Here is an 18,228-nt window from a genome sequence, read left to right as displayed (position 1 = left end):
ATGGATCCAGTGATAATACTTGAAAATAAGTTTAACAAGACTTTGGTAATCGTGTACTTTAATTCAAAACATATAAAGCCAAGGTTGTATAAGTCACGTGAATAGCTACTAGTATATGACCATAAATAACCTTAAGATAGCCAAATTAGTCATAGGTCATTATTTTCTATAAAAGTTTTTTTGGTTTTGAGCGGAGAATTTAAAAACAGTTTAAAAATTATTAGCAGCGACTATTTAGCTGATGGCACTCTTAGGTTTTAATATTCTACAAGTAAGGATTTCGACTCAGTGCTAATGAATAAAAACAGAAATGATACTTGCGTTTTAAGCGATTTCCTGGATTGACCATCATTAGAACGCCCAAACTTTTAAAAGCAAAGGATGTACAAGGCATGAACACGTAAAGAGCTTTTTGAACAAGAGGGTCTGACATGTGGCCAAATCAATCTGAAGTTTCATTTATTTTCTCTATTGATTCGATTTCTATTCACCTGGTCATTGCCCTTAATTGCATCGTCCTTCACTATTCCTGCATCTGATGTATGAAATAGACTCTGAAGTAAACCCGTTGGATTAGGATTGTAGTAATACAATAGTTCATGTCAGTAGGTCTAACTTCCAGTAGGCTAATAAACTCATCACAGACACCAGGATCAAAATTTTATATTAACGTCAGACGCGCGTTTCGTCTAAAAAAGACCCACCAGTGACGATCGAATCAAAAAAAATTAAAAGGCCAAATAGAGTACAAAGCTGAAGAGTATTGAGGACCAAAAATTCTTAAAAGCTTTGCCAAAATACACCTAAGGTATTCTGTTAACAGTTAATTTATTACTATGAACATATCAATGATAACCCAAGTCAATTCAATTCAATTCAATTCTTTATTACTTTGAGCAAATGATGCTCATCAGTACAAATATAATTTATATATGCAAATACAATATATCATAAATAAATACATAAAACATACACAACTGATAAATGAATACATCCGAGGACAATAATAATCTAAATTAAGTATTGGTAACTTATAACATGTCTGTTCTACGTTTAAATGCATGGAAAAGAAATTTACAAAGGTTACATTTACATGTCTTTTACATTTTCTGTGCTCAACAACTGTATAAGCTTAAATGGCGATGGACGCTTATAATAATATGACTTAATATACTGTCTCATAATTGCACTATAACAATTACACTGTAAAATGAAATGAAACTCGTCTTCTATTGTATTTAAAGTACAGAGTGTGCATTTTCTTTTTTGTCTATGAACACCGTGATATCGTCCTGTTTCAACAAATAAGTTATGTGAAGACAATCTTATTCTCGTTAGATACACTCTAAAATTCACATGTTTAGTAAGGTAAAATTGTAAACGAACATTATTTACACTGTATTTATATAAAAAAACACTTTGGCGAGCCTTCCAATAATTGATTCAAATATTGATTAGCTTGATCAAATATTCTAGTTTTGACAAAATACTTAAGAGTGTCATTTACAACTAAATTATCTTGGTTATGTTCCAGACCATATGAGTATTTGGACCGTACGCGTACTGTCCGGACCGTATACGTATACTCGTACGTTCCGACCATACGCGTACGGTCGGACCGTATGAGAATACGCGTACGGTCCAGCTGACCATACATGTTACGGGATCATAAGGGTTAAATTTAAACAAAAATTTATCAAAATCTTTATTTTAAGTTATACAATTGTTATTATTACAACTAGATCGATAAAGTAAATAAGCGAACAATCGAAATTACATATTTGTTTAATTGTTTATCCGTGAGTTTTATTTTATTACTCAAGGCCAAAGTGACAGTAGCTTCTACAAAGACCGTCATATATTTTTTTATTCACATGTTTTGATAATGCATGTTCCTTTGCGTATGTTTTTTTTTGGTAAAGTTCATAAATATTCTAAAAAAATTGTCCTCCCACATTATGTTTACTTCAGATAACTTTAATTTCAATGAGCATACTGGGCTAAAATTCATGAATTACTGACAACCGTCACATGCTAAATACAGGAGATTAATAGATTAAATAGGCGTGATTTTTTTTAAATAGTCAAAATATTAAGTTTTTATTTCAATTACTGATGAACTTTTTATACTATAGGTTATGTTGATATGTTATATACATTTGTATCTAAAAAAATTGACTGTCTTCTTAATATTAGTCAGACCGTACGTGTACGGTCCAAATACTCATACGGTCTGGAACAGTTATACCAGAAGTCACTCAGACCCAAATTAAACAATAAATATTTCAGTCAATAAATCCAACTATTTCTGCTATTACATTGGTTCCGCACCTGCTCTTTGTAACACTTTTCACAGAAGTGCTGACTACTGGGCGTGTGATACCCTTGGAGAACGCGCGTCTGGTGTACAGAATTTTCAGCCTGGTATCTATGACTAGTTTATTAATAAACTGTCAAAAATTCAGTGACAAGGTACTTTTTATACCTTTAGATGATTGTGTTTAATCATCTTAATGTATTATTATACGTTTCCAAACTAGATTTTAGTGACCCTCCTATAATTTTTATCCTCAATCGAAAATGAAACCGATCCACACATGCATATACTTTTCCAAAGTCGAAAACAACGTTAGTTGTTGATCTGAACCTCATTGTGCAAACTTGAAGCAGTCAAAATGGGAAATTAAACAGTATCACATATTTTCCTATGTGAACTCTTGGAGGAATCCCATGCCCTTGGAAAGTAACAATTTTATGAATTAGCATCCTCCAAGAATTTACATTGGAAAATAGGTGGCAAGGATCGAAATAGGATAGCTTCTCCCTATGGTATTATCGTTGACCACTATGGATAATGAATCATCAATTGATAGCAAATAAATTAACAAATGTTTTTTTTTTAGTAATTTTATGAAAGTCTCACACAGAATACGGGAAAATAGCTGAAATCAAAAGAAAACACCCCAAAAATACGGATTTAGGAAAAAAAAGGGAGAGGGGAAAAGATGGGCTTGTCCTTTTTACTTGTGGAAAAATCTAGATAATGGTAGGTTGTCTTATTTTATTATTCACACCATCACACTAACCTTTATTGAAAACTATTAAAATCATTTAAGAAGAGAGATACCAACCACATTATCCCCAGTAATGATTTCTTAATTTATGGACGCCTACTTCATTGTCGCTGTGTTATACTCCATTACTTTCATAAGGTTCCATTGTTTTGTGAATAATATGCATTTTCGCTTAGCAGATATCAAAATATAATATAGAGCTTAATAACTACGAGAAGTCACCGTAAAATTTAATGAACAAATGCAACTGTTACTTATTAAGAAATATAACATAATTGAATAGGTATTTGAATCATATAAGTATGAGTAAAATTAATAAATATTACACGCACAGGGACTTCATCGAGATCACATTTCTTTAAATATCAATAGGCTACAACGAACATACTTCTTTGGAACGGAGGGGAGGTAAAACTGTTGCGAGCGAAACTTTTATTTCAAATTTGACTTAACGAAAAAATAATCATGAAAGATATCAAAAAAGAAAACAAAAACTTCCAATAAAGCAGAATACAACTATCATTTATATTTCAATGTTTATCGTGGCCGATTATTTTAATTATTTTAAAATATAAATGAAAAGTGCGAATTTGAAATTATTCTAATTTTTTTCCAAAAGTTGCTGCATGCGAATTGAAAATACTAAAGCTAGATTTTATTTGAACTGTATAATATCTAAAAGTTTAAATCTGCAAACGTCTGAATTAAAATTAGGACACATTTACATCAACGTTAATTCCGATGAGAGTCAGAAGAGAGCGCATGACAGAATAAGGACGAGACTGTCTTCGCTCTTTTTATTTTTATTTAAGTAATGCATTTGGTACAGAACTATTCGTACAGTGTACTTTTTGTTTTAGAAATCTGATTATGAGAACTTCAGTAAGATCAGTTATGTGACATCAATATATTTTTCAGGTTTTACCATGCTGTGTGTGCGTATTGGGCTTCTGCTGTCTTTGGTCAGTATAGGAAGATGTTTAATTGAAGAAATACAACTGCCGCCATCTTTAAAGGAATGTTTGATGATGAAGAGTAAATACCAAGACGTTACTAAATCGCCCAGTGAGTCCGTCTGTAATAATTGTATAACAAGATTTTTATGGAAGGAAGGACCAAACTTGCAAAAATGTGACCATCCAAACGATAATATAACTGTATCGGACATAAGTAACTATTTTGGAAAACTTCTACATGATGAAATAAAAGGAAAGCGAACAAAGCGTCAAGCAGGGAGTGTTCTTTTTCGTAAAGAAATTAGAATGTTAACACGTGCAGAAAGACTCCGATTACAAAGAGCATGGTCAAAAGCCTACAAAAGTGGAGTAAGTACAAAATGTATCATGTTAAAAGTTCTCGTTATTAGATTATGATGCTAAGGATTAACTCGCTAAAGACTCGTTTTTTTCATATTGAAATTAAATAACTCTGGTTGATATTAGATATATCCAATCATCAATCGTTTTATAGATTTAACCTTTAAATACAATATATTTATAATAAAGTATCAAACATTATTTTTTTTTATTTCTTTGTAAAATAAAAATTCAATAATTGTCTATATCTTAATGGTTTTCCTATAAATAAACTATGGTCGTTGTTGGTTTTGTATGTTTTTATTTCAATTTAAGTTCGTTTATATATTCTGGATTTTAGTGTTATATCCATTCCGGGTCAGTTTGTTTTCGCTGTGTTGAAACCCCATTTGTGACTTTTGGCTGTTTCTTTGGTCCGATTGTTGTCTATTTCTAAAAAAAGGTACACTGCACCTTTACATTATCGCTTTTAATAAAATTTAATCAGAGAAAGCAAGCATTGTTTCTATGCAGTAAAGATAAGATATCGTAATCGGCAAGAATAAGTTTACTTATTCAAGACAACGCATCCTACTTAGTAATCGATCCATTGAGTCATTACCAAACATCAGAAAACAGAGACGACCTATTGTTATCTAATTATTGATTTGTTCTAACTTTGTTGTGAAACTTAAATGTTTTAACGGTTTCTTTATAATGTATACTTTTTATTGGCAGTATTTTGGATGGCTTGTTAGATTCCACAACGACAACAGCAGAAATGCTGCACAAAGTGGACCTGCCTTTCCTGGTTATTACAGATTTTTACTACTGATGTAAATATGCACATTTCCTTATTCTTTAAGAACATCTGTTTTTTTAACTTGTTTTTGCTCGATGAAAACTCTCACAATCCTCAAGCAAGAGTGTTCGGGATTTTTTTTGGACAAATGCTGTAAAAAAGCAAGATGAAACATACTTTCATTATTATGCTGTGCCTTTGGCTGTTAGACACGATACTGCGTATAACTTCAACTAATCTGTTGGGGAAAATGTCATATGATAAAGCTAAGTTTTTTACGATGTAAATAAAAAAAGTAAAATGAAGGTTATAAGTATTCAAAAGTACAAAATAAACGTGTATCCGTATATCTCATGTCTATTACAAGAAATATAAAAAAAATCAGAAAGAATATTTAAGCATCGTGCCATAAATTTTCAATCTAGCATGCAGGACTTATTCTTGTTTTTTCCACGACCTCTGAACATTGTATTTTAGAAGCGTGCAATATTTTATTAAGAATTGAAAGATTGAAGACTTATTGAACAAGTTAGCTAAAGTTTAAAAGTCAACAAAGAAACAAAACTGGTTACCGATATCGTATTTAATATTTTTTCTGTACATTTGATCAACTGGTAGCGTCTTAAAATTTTATTTTGTCAATAGTTGACTTGCAAATAGCACACTTACGATAAGAATATTTTGTAAAATGTTTAGATTTGTAACATATATAAATAATGTCGAAATTTTGCAAGGAATTACATTTTATAAATATTTCTTTACAGATTAGAACGAATTTTGCAGAGTTTTGATCCAGAAGTATCGCTCCCGTATTGGGACACCACTGTTGAAGCTAATATGGATAAACCTGAAAATTCCATACTCTGGAATAATGAATACCTTGGGGAAATAAACGGATTCGTCAACACTGGTATTTGTGGGGGATTTCGGGATCTTAGGGGTAATAAAATCATAAGAAATGGTGGGAATGGTGGTGCATTATTTACACATACTAATTTAACATACGTATTGAATAAACAAAGAATTGACGATTTAGTTGAAGATTCTAGTTACGATACTATGGAATCGCTTCATGGCAATGTTCACAATTATATAGGGGGTACAATGTCCTTACTGGAATTAGCACCATGGGATTGCGTTTTCTGGTTTCAACATGCCTACATAGATTATACTTGGGAATTATGGAGATATACCCATGATTACAATATTGACTATCCTTTTAAACCTAACAAAAGAATACAGGAGGCCGAAGTCCCAATAGAAAATATGCCATATGTAGATTTTCTTGGACATATTCCGACCAACAAGGACGGATATGGTCGTGAGCTCGCATCTTTGACCCAATATTTAATGTCACCTACTTGTTCACAACATAACCTGTATTGTGGATCACCTGATTTGCAATGCCGACGCATTGATGGGTCCTTTAGATGTACTGCTGTTGATAGAATATTTAGACACAGCGTAGCACCTTATCTGAAAGCCGTCCAAGGTGGAAAAGTCAAGCTTGATTTAGATGATCACCATGAAGGAAAGAGGACAAAAAGAGACACCACTAATATCCATCTTACTACTATTAAAAACACCGTATCTATAGTAATTCAATCAACCGAAATAACAAACATCTACTTTCCACAAGAACATGAACCATGTATGGGAAAGCCAATTCAGAATAATTTTGTAGCAGGTTGTTCAAAAGCTGACGTGAAGAGATGGGCCTTTATACCAATTAAAGTTGTTCATTTGCGTCCAACAGAGGCCCACTTTACTTCACAGTCCGAAACCAATGGAAACAAGAACAGGTATGATATGTATGATGAGCACAAATATAATCATTTAAAAAAGCTTGTCCGACCTGGTAATCCAGCAACATACTACAATTGCCAAGAAGATGAATCCGGTGCATTCAAAGTAAGACTGAAGTCTACTGGATTAAGTTACTTCGGTGCATACACTGATTATGTGTTCGTTGACAACAGACTTCCAATATCCTCTCATATCGGGTATATCGCTGTTGAAAAACCTACATCGTATACTCCTACAGACGCTTTGATAACTGCCTCTGACGCATGCGGACGATTGTGTAAACCAAGATGTCGTCAATGGGTTAAAGGTAAACTCTATTATGTTCCATGTTCTGGCGCCATTAGAGTGACCCAACAGAGTCCGTTGATGTACGGAAACGACTTTGGGGATGGCGTTTTATCGATTTGGGAATTTAACGAAGATTTCACACCGATCGAAAATGAATCAAATATATTTATGGAATTTTTCTGCGATTATTCGAATGAATGGATGTGGAAACAAAGTGATACATACAAACGTTAATGATTTGTAGTTGGTTTTATACAATTTAATAATTGTAACAGATCTGAAATAATAGCCAGAACCTGAATAAAAACTGAATTGTGATAAAAGTAATACATATTGTCTTTTCTTTTATATCGTGCTAATAATTTTACATGAACATTTCAAGAATATTATGAAGAAAGGAGATGTGCTATGATTGTCAATGAGACGACCGCCACAAGAGTTAACTTTAAAAAGAACCTGAACTCCCTTCACTGAAATGATAAGGGGCATTACAAACACTGTTTTATTACCGAGTATACCAATACTCAACGACAACTCTTTTCAAAGAAATTATCATTATTTATTTCATCAACAATCAAAGCTGGGCCGCAGTGGTACTTTAAAAGGTCTCGCCTTAAGAAATTGAAGCAATTCAAAGTAAAAACTAACTAATTAATTTATACCAAAAACAGTTCACAAAAACGAATTATGTGAGATATGAACCAACAACAATCACTGCATTACAGATTCATGGCGAAGGAAGACAAAACAATCCATGTAGAAACTGAACAGTAGTCGAAGCACAAACAAAACAAATATGCATCTTTATTTTTTACTCTATTATTTTAGATTAGGGTGGAGTTTGGCGCCTGTTAACACATTTTAACCCATCTGCATTAGTTTACACCTGTCCTGAGTCAAGAACCTGTTGTTCAGTGGTTGTCGTTTATTGACGTGGTTTATAACCGTTTCTCGTTTATCTTTTAAAAAAAATAGTCTATTGGTTCTTCTGTGTGAATAGTTTTGCACAAGTCCTTTTTGAGGCCCTTTATAGCCTGCTGTTCGATGTGAGTCAAGGCTCTATACTTTGACCTATAATGGTTCACTTTAACTAATTATGTTGTCTCATGGGTACTCTTACCACATCTTTTTAAATCTCTCTAAAGCAATATATACAATATTAGTTATTCGATCTCAAAGTCGTACCAAGCAGAAAGTTTCACAGTTATTTATATATCAAAACTTCGAATAATATAAGATGACAAAGTATGGACATATGGACTATTCGAATAAATAAGTGTCTTTAAGGTTCAGACTGTGCCAAAACTCGAATGGAAAAAAAGACAATATTCGCTAGATAAACTACAAAGACAAAGGAAAAACACAATAGTACCACAGTCTAAACCAAAACACAACATAGGAAAACAGTAGAGCAACACCTGAGATGTACTCATATGATCTATATTGGTAAAAAGTTCCACAAGAGACACCTATCGTTTTACTTTGGTTAAAATCAATAATGAGTAATGTAAATGGATATAAATCTTGGAGCGTGTATAAAGCGATTTTTCACCTTAACAGGAACGCTGAGTGTGACAAACCACAAAACATTAAAAGCCTTGAATATATAAATACTTGAAAACGTGATAAGCTGTTTAAACGAAAGGGCTATAAAAATGAATAGCAGATATCTAAGCTGTTGAAATTGAAACCTTAGTTTTAGAGTAAATTATTATAGATTAAGCATGAACGTAAATGTGTAAACCCGTGTGCTATAAATCATGTCCATACCGAACCACAGCCTACTTGAAGTGACGATACAATCTGGGGCTTAAATCCTACTAGCAGTTGTATCGGTCCCATGATAGCGAAAAGAAAATAACACTTAAATGATAAGATTGGTACATCCGAGGCATTTTTCACATTAGTCTTCATAAAAAATGCTCAAACATTTTAAGGATGTAAAAAAATACGTAAAATACGGGTGGAGCCATATGCTTAAAGAACATTCACGAATAGCCTATCAAATGTGGTACAATTTGCTTGAGAATTACCAGCAATGTAAAAAAAATGAAAATAACGGTTTACAAATTTTATTGGTTCGAATCGCTTTTCTCTAGATACATTTTCACCCGGAATGTTTCATTAATTTTTTATGTTCACTAGAATCTATGAAATTTGATTGGCTGTCAGAAATATAAAGGCATTTCAAAATAAGTTTTTATTTCAGTATAAAAAATTGAAAAAAAGAAAAAATACCGAACTCCAAGGATAATTCTAAACGGAAATTTCCTAAGCGAATGGCAAAATTAAAAGCTCAAATACATCAAGCGAATGGACAACAACAGCATATTCCTGACTTGGTACAGGCATTCTCTTATGTAGAAAATGGAGGATTAAACTTGGTTTAAAAGCTAGCTAAAACTCTCGATTGTCACTATAACAGTCGCATAAAATTTCATTATATTGACTACGATCTGTGAACAGACATACTAATTATATTATAATGTCAAAAATACGGATAGAGCAGTCAACACTGTGTTAAAATCTTAATCACCGTAAAAACGAAAAAACAAAGAAATACAAAAATGGCATATAGACAAAGCAAGTTAGCAAAAACGAAATACAAACCGCTGCACAACAACACAATGACGGGATGTACACGTCAAATGAACAATACCAAACATAGACTAAACATAGACTAAAAACTAAAAGTAATAATTTAAACAGACAATTAAAAGTATACAATAACACGTTAAACAGATACATGTAATATAAACTCGAGTTACTAAAATCTATACCTGAAGACAGTATCAATTATGAAGTTGGTACGGAATATTTATCAACACGGTCTTGGTATCTTTCGATAAACTTTTATAAGAAAACGGACGAAACGTTCTTTGGAATAAACTTGGTTCATCAACTTTTTGCTCAGACACTGAATTCGTCTCGTTTGTCATAGATTCTAGTTCGGATATGACCACTTATGTCAAGTTCGAGGTATAAGTCTTAAACGAGACAGTCACGGGAAGCCGTCTCTGTTGTTTCTTTAGTCCTTAATGATATACAAATTGAACCCAATCATCTGGGAAAAATCATTATTACAATTTCAGCATTTATGGCAAGCTAAGTTCAATGTCGCAGCAATGCATAGGAAAATACGAAAACTTTGATAGAATTCAAAATTACAAAGTTGATGCATAATAAGGAAGCTAAAGAACAGAATCCCTTTTTTGTAATTGAATATGGTTGTTAAAAGCTTTTTTCACCTTTTGAAGCGCTTCATACAAAATGTGCTTCGGTCAACGTTTCAACAACCCAATTAAATTACAAAAAGAAAATTTCAATTCTTAAATAAATACATGACTTTGTGAGGAGCTATAAAAGCAAGAACTAGGAATTTAAAAATAAAATCCTTATGCATATATAGTCAACTATGCCTCACGACGATGAAACTTCATTTCGACGTCATCTTTGACGATTTTATTCTTAATAATTTGGACAAAGCGATGGGGTACGGTCTTTGATTTTAGAATCGTTGAGGTAAAAGAACACATGTATTCCTTGACAAACAACATCACACAAGAAAGCATTGTATAAATTCCCTAAAATAACGAACCGGAATATGTTTACAATTTAGACTTGGTCAGAGGATGGTTGATTTGTTGATTGGTCGGAATTTAATGCCACTTTCGTCACTATTGTGCATTTATTTCTTTGTTAAGAATTGTAAGTTTTCATAGAAGATCGTTGGTTCTTTCCATGAACTCCGGTTACCACTACCCCTAAAAATTGACCCCAAGGATTTCTGAGCACAGATATATCAAAAATCTTCTTCGGAAGAAAACTTTGTCTTCATAACAAAACTTATCAAAGACTTTGGACAAGTTTCTACGCATTCTTACTGTATTAATTCCTGGTTGTGTTTGTTTGTGCATGTACATATTTTAGTTCTATCTAGTTCAACAGAAATCTTGATGAGACAACGCTCCACAAGAGACCAAATGACACAGAAATTAACATCTATAGGTCAACATACGGCCTCCCAACAATGAGCAAATCCCATACCGCATAGTCAGCTAAGAAAGGACCCGAATGACAATGTAAAACAATAAAAATATGAAAACTAACGGCCTAATTGTTGTACAAAACAAAAAAGTGAACGAAAAACAAATATGTTACACAGCAACAAACGACAACCACTGAATACCAGGCTCCCGACTTGGGACAGGCACATACATGCACATCCCGCCACCTGACCGAGGTGTAACAGAACCAAATAAGAACGAGCTATAAAAATAAGTCGAAAAGGCTTATGTACAACTCATCAGATGGGTATCAATAGAAATACATATAATAAAAACATAGAGTGGACGTGACTGGGAACTTGTACATCACAACAATAAAAAGAAACTAATTACAGATCTGAGAGCGCTCGCAACTACTGAAAACTAGTTCAAAGCCAATGACAACTGATAAAAATAGCATGCACTTAAGACTAAACTATCAATTAGTACAGATCCAATGGATTCAGTGTAAAAATTTTGTTACTATATATCTCTATGACATATACCTTCTATTTCCTCTTATTAATACCAGAAAGTACAAGTAATCTTACATACGTTCATGAAATGTTTCTTATTCGGGAACGTGGTCAATTGTTACTGAACGAAAAAAATAATGTGTTTCCACTGTTGCATATTCCTGAAATCATTAATTCGATTTATGCTGAAGCAGGTGAAAATATGCCAAGAATGCGTGAGATTTTGTTATTGCGTTTTTAAAATCATGATTGACAGCTGATTTCTTTAAATACCTGTTCCACGTGTTTTTCATAAAAAAAAAAATAATTTCAGTATAAGAAGGAAAAGCAGTAAAATATCATCCATGTATGTAACCCTATTACAAAATCTTTCAGATGTCACAAGTTTGACGTACGAACTGATTAGAAATTAGAAATTGCTTCGGAAGTCAGTGATACTATTTTCAAGTGACATTTAACATAGTACAACTTTCAAATCAGTGGTATACTCCTTCAAACACCAACCTGTTTCATTTTCTCTCGATTCTATCACAAGGATGAATGGATTTTGAAGTTTAAAGTTAAAAGAATATCAAATGCACACATCAGTAATGTTTTCTCATGTATAGACAATTCAGCTTAGTCATAATATATTGTTTTGACAAAATATAGATGCCTATACACATGTATTAAAATAGTACATTGCGCTTAATAAACTTAAACAGTCCGTAAAATCCAATGAAAAATAGTTAAAAAAATTAAAAGTCATGACGAAAACATGTGTTATATATAGGCATGGTTAACTTACAGGTGGCTGTGAAATTTGAGGCATTCAGAAGGCACATTTCAGCATCTTTTTTTAAATTCTTTTCTTAGAACATAATTTCTGTATGTTTCTATGACAAAAGATTTGAGCGTATTGAAAGAAAATACGCAAACTTAAACTAGATCAAGCCAAAATCATAATCAGAAAATACCATGTTGTGTACATGTATTTTACTGTTATTGACTTATGCCAGTGTCGGAAGATGCTTCATAGAAGAGATTGAACTGCCACCATCTTTGCGAGATTGTTTGAGAATGAAAACTAAGTATCAGGATGTCACTAAATCTCCCAGTGAGTCTGTTTGTAATACCTGTGTTTCAAGATATCTTTGGATGTCAGGACCAAACTTGCAAAAATGTGATCACCCGAATGATAATACTACTATTTCGGACATCAGTATCTTATTTGGAAAACTGCTATGTGAAGAAACATCAAGGAAACGAACAAAAAGGCAAACAAGAAATATTCCATTCCGAAAAGAACTCAGAATGCTAACCCGTGCGGAACGACAGCGATTACGCAGAGCATGGAGACGGGCATATGATTCGGGAGTAAGTTTGTTGGATTTTTTTTTTACTTATCTTGTATAATAAGAAAAATACAACCAACCAAATGTTCATCTTTTTTATATTTCATCGTTATAATTGCCAATGAGACAACTTACCACCATAACTATATGATTTGTTTTAAATATATTTCACTGTTATACTACTTGCCAATGAACAACTTTCCATCAGAACCAGATGTTATTTTTTTTAATATTTCCCCGCTCTATTAACCAGTGAGACAGCTTTCCACCAGAACCAAATGTTCATCTTTTCCATTTACCCCCATAAGTTAATGGTAACCTGCCTTTTTGTTTAAATAGAGAATATCCCGTGTATTGGTGTATATTACTATACTAGTTCTACAAGCATCATATTGCGGCTGATTTGTTAAAAAAAAGTATAAACCGGCTATAACATAATCTAGTGTCACAACGTCATTTTAGCTGATGTTTCTGCATTAACATGTTGTGACTACTCATAGTAGTTTTCCTGGGTTTCTTCTACATTAAGCATAGACTGAGCAAGATACATCGTCTAGTAATATGTAGAATGTTGAAAATGAGTGTTTAATAGATACAAAGACAGGTCGTTTTAATAGTGCGATTCATATTGAAAAAAAACCCAACCAATTAAACGGCAATAAATTTGTCAACTTTGTACATTAAATAAAAACTACAGTTTTCTACATCTCAGTTCATACATGTACCTGTCATTTTCAGGATTTTGGATTGGTCGCTAGATTTCACAACGAAAACATCCGAACTACCAGTCACAACGGACCAGCCTTCCCCGGATATCACCGATTCTTGCTTCTTATGTAATTATAATAATATATCTTTATTTCCTAAATGGCGGTGCGTCACAACTTTGAATTCTGCTAAAAATAAAAAGCCGAATGTTGAACCTAGCAGGGTAGTTCAATTTATCGTGCACAAGTTTACAAGCACTGTGACATAATAACATTACAACTAGTCATTACTTAAAGCGCCGTTCCTTTGCTTTGTGTGTTTATTTTTGCTGTGTATGTACTGATGTTTGGCAATCATGGATGGATACTCCATACCCTATGTTTTTCTAACTAATGATAATAATTTTAAAAAAAAACCACCAACAACATGAAACTTATGTTTAACTTAGCAAATCTAAAGATGTATGTTAAAGTGCAGGTTTTTCATGCTGATTATTGAAAGCCAATTGTCTCTTAACTTTTCTAGAATCAGATTAAATGTATTTGCACAGTTACCATTTAAGACGGCTGTTGAATTAGATTTGATATCCTTCTGTTACAGAATTGGCATTTGTCTTACATGTATGTACGGATTTCTTAGACTTATATACTTAATACATATTATAGAATATAATAGAAAAAAAACATAATTTAAAATCACGAATATATCATTGTATAAGGTTTTCAATTGTTTTTTTTACTTAAATTATCACACAAGAGATATTGATTGTCATAATGCGCAATTAGTGCATTTAAATACAGAAAGTTAGTTGTATAACAGAAACAGTCTTCATGATGTTAAAGGACTTTATATAAGTATGAACAGCTAAGTTCAAATACAATTTATTTATTTTGGTTTTTAATAATTTCCCATGGTTTTAATTGCACACTTGGCATTGTAATCATATCTTCTTTTTCTTTAAAATTTCTTTCCAGACTAGAACGAGTTTTACAAAAGTATGAACCTGGAATAACACTCCCGTATTGGGATACAACGTTTGAAGCTAATATGGATAGACCTGAAAATTCTATACTCTGGACTGATGAATACCTTGGTGAACTGAATGGATTCGTCGACTCTGGTATTTGTGGTGGAGTTAGGGATCTGAGAGGGAATAGAATAATCAGAAATGGTGGCAATGATGGATCTTTATTCACATGGACCAATTTAACCTATATAATCAATGTACCAACAATTGAGGAATTAGTTGAAAATTCCAACTTCGACACTTTGGAATCGCTCCATGACAGTGTCCACGCTTACATAGGCGGAACAATGTTAGGACTTGAATTAGCACCATGGGATTGTGTCTTCTGGTTTTACCATGCTTATATTGATTATGTTTGGGAGTTATGGAGATATTCTCATGGATATAACATTGCATACCCTAATAAACCTAACCATGGAGGACAACAGGCTAATATTCAAATGACAAATATGCCAGCTATAAATTTTCTTGGACGTATTCCTACAAACCAAGATGGATATAGTCGTGAGCTAGCATCACAGTGTCATTACCAGGTTTCACCTACCTGTTCACAACAGAACGTTAATTGTGGATCACCTGATTTGCAATGTCGAAGTTTTGGCAGACAAGTGTTTGGATGTACTGCTGTTGACAGAATATTTAGAAATAGAGTACAACCTTATATTCAAGCAGCCAATGGTGGGAATGTCCAGATTACTTCCAATAACGGAATGAGAGGAAACAGAGGCAGACGAGATACTAGTGTTCATCATAATTCTAATACCTATACTTTCACAGTAAAGGCAACAGATGTAGCAAATATCTACATTCCTCAAGAACGGGAACCATGCATGGGAAAACCAGTACAGAATAGCTTTATTGCAGGTTGCTCGTCAGCTAATGTGAAAAGATGGGCATTTATACCAATTAAGGTTGTTCATCTACGCCCAAAAGAGGTTCATTTTAATTCACAGACTGAAGTAAACGGACATCGAAACAGATATGACATTTATGATGAACACAAATATAAAAATCTGAAAAATTTGGTACATCCGGGCAACCCAGCTACATATTATGATTGCCAAGAAGACGAATCTGGTGCATTCAAGGTTAGAGTGAAGGCTTCAGGACTAAACTACTACGGTGCATACACTGATTATGTATTTGTTGACAACAGACTTCCTGTATCCTCTCATATTGGATACATCGCTGTTGAAAAACCTACGGGGCATAAACCAACAGAAGCATTGATAACTGCCTCTGACGCATGCGGACGATTGTGTAAACCAACATGCCGGAAATGGATAGATGATGAGATTCATTATGTTCCTTGTTCTGGAGCTATTAAAGTGACCGCTGATAACCCATTGATGTATGGAAACGACTTTGGAGATGCTGTATTATCGGTCTGGCAATTTAAGGGAAAATTCACTCCAGTCGAAAGAGAATCAAACATCTTCATGGAGTTTTACTGCGATTACTCAGATGAATGGATATGGAAAGAATGCAATTCACAATAAAGCTAAATTCATTTATCGGTTGGTGAAAAGTGCTTCAATTGTCTATAAAAAACAAGTTTCAAAAGTTATTATTTTCATTCTCTACTAATATACTGGTGTTGTTAGTTTGACTTTGACTAATGAGTATGAATATTTCTTCAGTATATTGGTCTCACTCTTTTATACAACTTCGATATAACAAGATGTGCCAAGAGTGCCAAAGAGGCAACTCTCCATCCAAGTCACTATTTAAAAAAAAAATACCATTATATGTCAAAGTTCGGTCTTCTTCTTGGGTCACATGAAACAGCAAGCTATTAAGGGTTCCCAAACTAACTAGTGTAAAACTATTCCAACAGAAAACCCAACGTTCTAATCTATATAATAATAAAAAAAATAACAGAAACAAGAAACACTTATGAACAGACAACAATTGAACACATAAAATTGGTCAATGACATAATGTAAAAACCAAACCAATAAAAAGAGTGGTGAGACGTTTTAAACAGTATCAGAGAAACAACCATAACCTTGGACAAAGTGCCGGCAAATAAAATAATGTACACAGGTAAATAATCTAGTTGCAAGGTATACAGTAATGGAATACAGTAATATTTTAACGAATGGAAACACTGGCAAAACAAGTAATTTTAAACTTGCACATTTCTGACATAGATAGTTACGAATATTATCATCACAAACAAGATTCAAGACGTTAACGATCACATTTCTCAACTTGAAATTATAGTTGTTGTGTCACTTTGTATTAAAGAAAATAAAAGTATCAATAAAGCTTTAACCTTTTTCCTAACCGAAAACAAAATTCAGAAATGTCGTTAAAAACACGTAAATATGTTTACTTCCCAGGAACAATTGATCGTCATTAGGAATACGCAGACCTTAAAGAAGTCTTTTTCCCTAACGAACGAGCGGACATAACACGGTTTTTACATTCAGTTTGTTATTCAACGAATGGGAACTTCAAGCTGTCGGATGATATAGGCAGTTAAATTTAAAATGTATACTGTGTTAAACACCACCATAGTCTTTTAATTGTCAAAGGCTACGTTTGTTGGGCTTACCATTGCTAAAGTAATAAGACGCAACGATTTACTTGCACATCTAGATTTTCGTGTCTGCCAATCCAGGCGAATATTTACTTTCGGTGTTGATCCCTTTTGGTGCGAAAGGATAGCAGGTCGTGCTTGATAACTTACACATGAGAAGTGACATAATGATTTATCCTTATCTTTTAATGAAACAAACCATTTAATCAGCGGTAGCAGAGGCATCTAACCAGCGATAAAACTTTAACAGAAATAACATTTTTACAGAATGTGCCGACCTTGGTTTCGATATATTTTTTATTTTTGAAAGAATTCATTCCAGTGATCTAAAGGTGTTGTATATTTTCGACGCCATACAAAGTTTACGTCGAAAATGACTGAAAAAATACTCAAAACAAATCTCCTCTGAAATGTGACAGATTTTTTTGATAAATAAAGGCAACAGTAGTATACCACCGTTCGAATCTCATAAATCGATTTAGAAAAAAACAAGTCCGGGTTACAAACTAAAACTGAGGGAAACGCATCAAATTATAAAAGGAGAACAACGACACAACTGAAACACGAAATTAAAATGTAAAACACACAGAAAAGAACAATAATATAATAATGGCCATTTTCATGACTTGGTACAGGACATTTTAGGAAAAAAATGGTAATGTGAACCAAACACATGCATCTCTTTCGAAAACGAGAGCCCACTGACACAGGAACTGAAAATATAGTCATGTTGGTTTATTTGATGATCTTTGCTTTTTTATTGTTTTTGCTAATTATGGTTTATTCTCCATGTACAATAGTATATGCACAATTTAGGCATTATTCAC

The 18,228-nt window shown here is 33.1% G+C and overlaps 1 protein-coding gene across 1 annotated transcript; it reads left to right on the top strand.

Annotated features, from left to right (window-relative positions):
* Positions 1 to 2,913: 2,913 nt before the first annotated feature.
* Positions 2,914 to 16,355, top strand: LOC134714938 (uncharacterized). Its single transcript, XM_063576703.1, has 7 exons — positions 2,914 to 3,046; positions 3,993 to 4,399; positions 5,108 to 5,205; positions 5,936 to 7,494; positions 12,737 to 13,143; positions 13,860 to 13,957; positions 14,804 to 16,355. Exons 2-7 carry the CDS (start codon positions 4,001 to 4,003, stop codon positions 16,353 to 16,355), a joined length of 4,113 nt encoding a protein of 1,370 aa, XP_063432773.1. The 5' UTR covers positions 2,914 to 3,046; positions 3,993 to 4,000.
* The last annotated feature ends 1,873 nt before the right edge of the window (positions 16,356 to 18,228 follow it).

Source organism: Mytilus trossulus, chromosome 1 (assembly GCF_036588685.1).
Source record: "Mytilus trossulus isolate FHL-02 chromosome 1, PNRI_Mtr1.1.1.hap1, whole genome shotgun sequence".
In the NCBI taxonomy this organism is placed as follows: domain Eukaryota; kingdom Metazoa; phylum Mollusca; class Bivalvia; order Mytilida; family Mytilidae; genus Mytilus; species Mytilus trossulus.
Note: the sequence above shows the minus strand (reverse complement) of the source record. Positions and strands in the feature narration are given on the sequence as shown.

Excerpts from the sequence above, each read along its gene's own strand:
- LOC134714938 (XM_063576703.1), top strand. The coding sequence starts at position 4,001 with ATGCTGTGTGTGCGTATTGGGCTTCTGCTGTCTTTGGTCAGTATAGGA. Across the intron at positions 7,495-12,736 it reads ACAAAGTGATACATACAAAC|AAAATACCATGTTGTGTACA; the intron begins GTTAATGATTTG and ends AATCATAATCAG. Across the intron at positions 13,958-14,803 it reads CACCGATTCTTGCTTCTTAT|ACTAGAACGAGTTTTACAAA; the intron begins GTAATTATAATA and ends ATTTCTTTCCAG.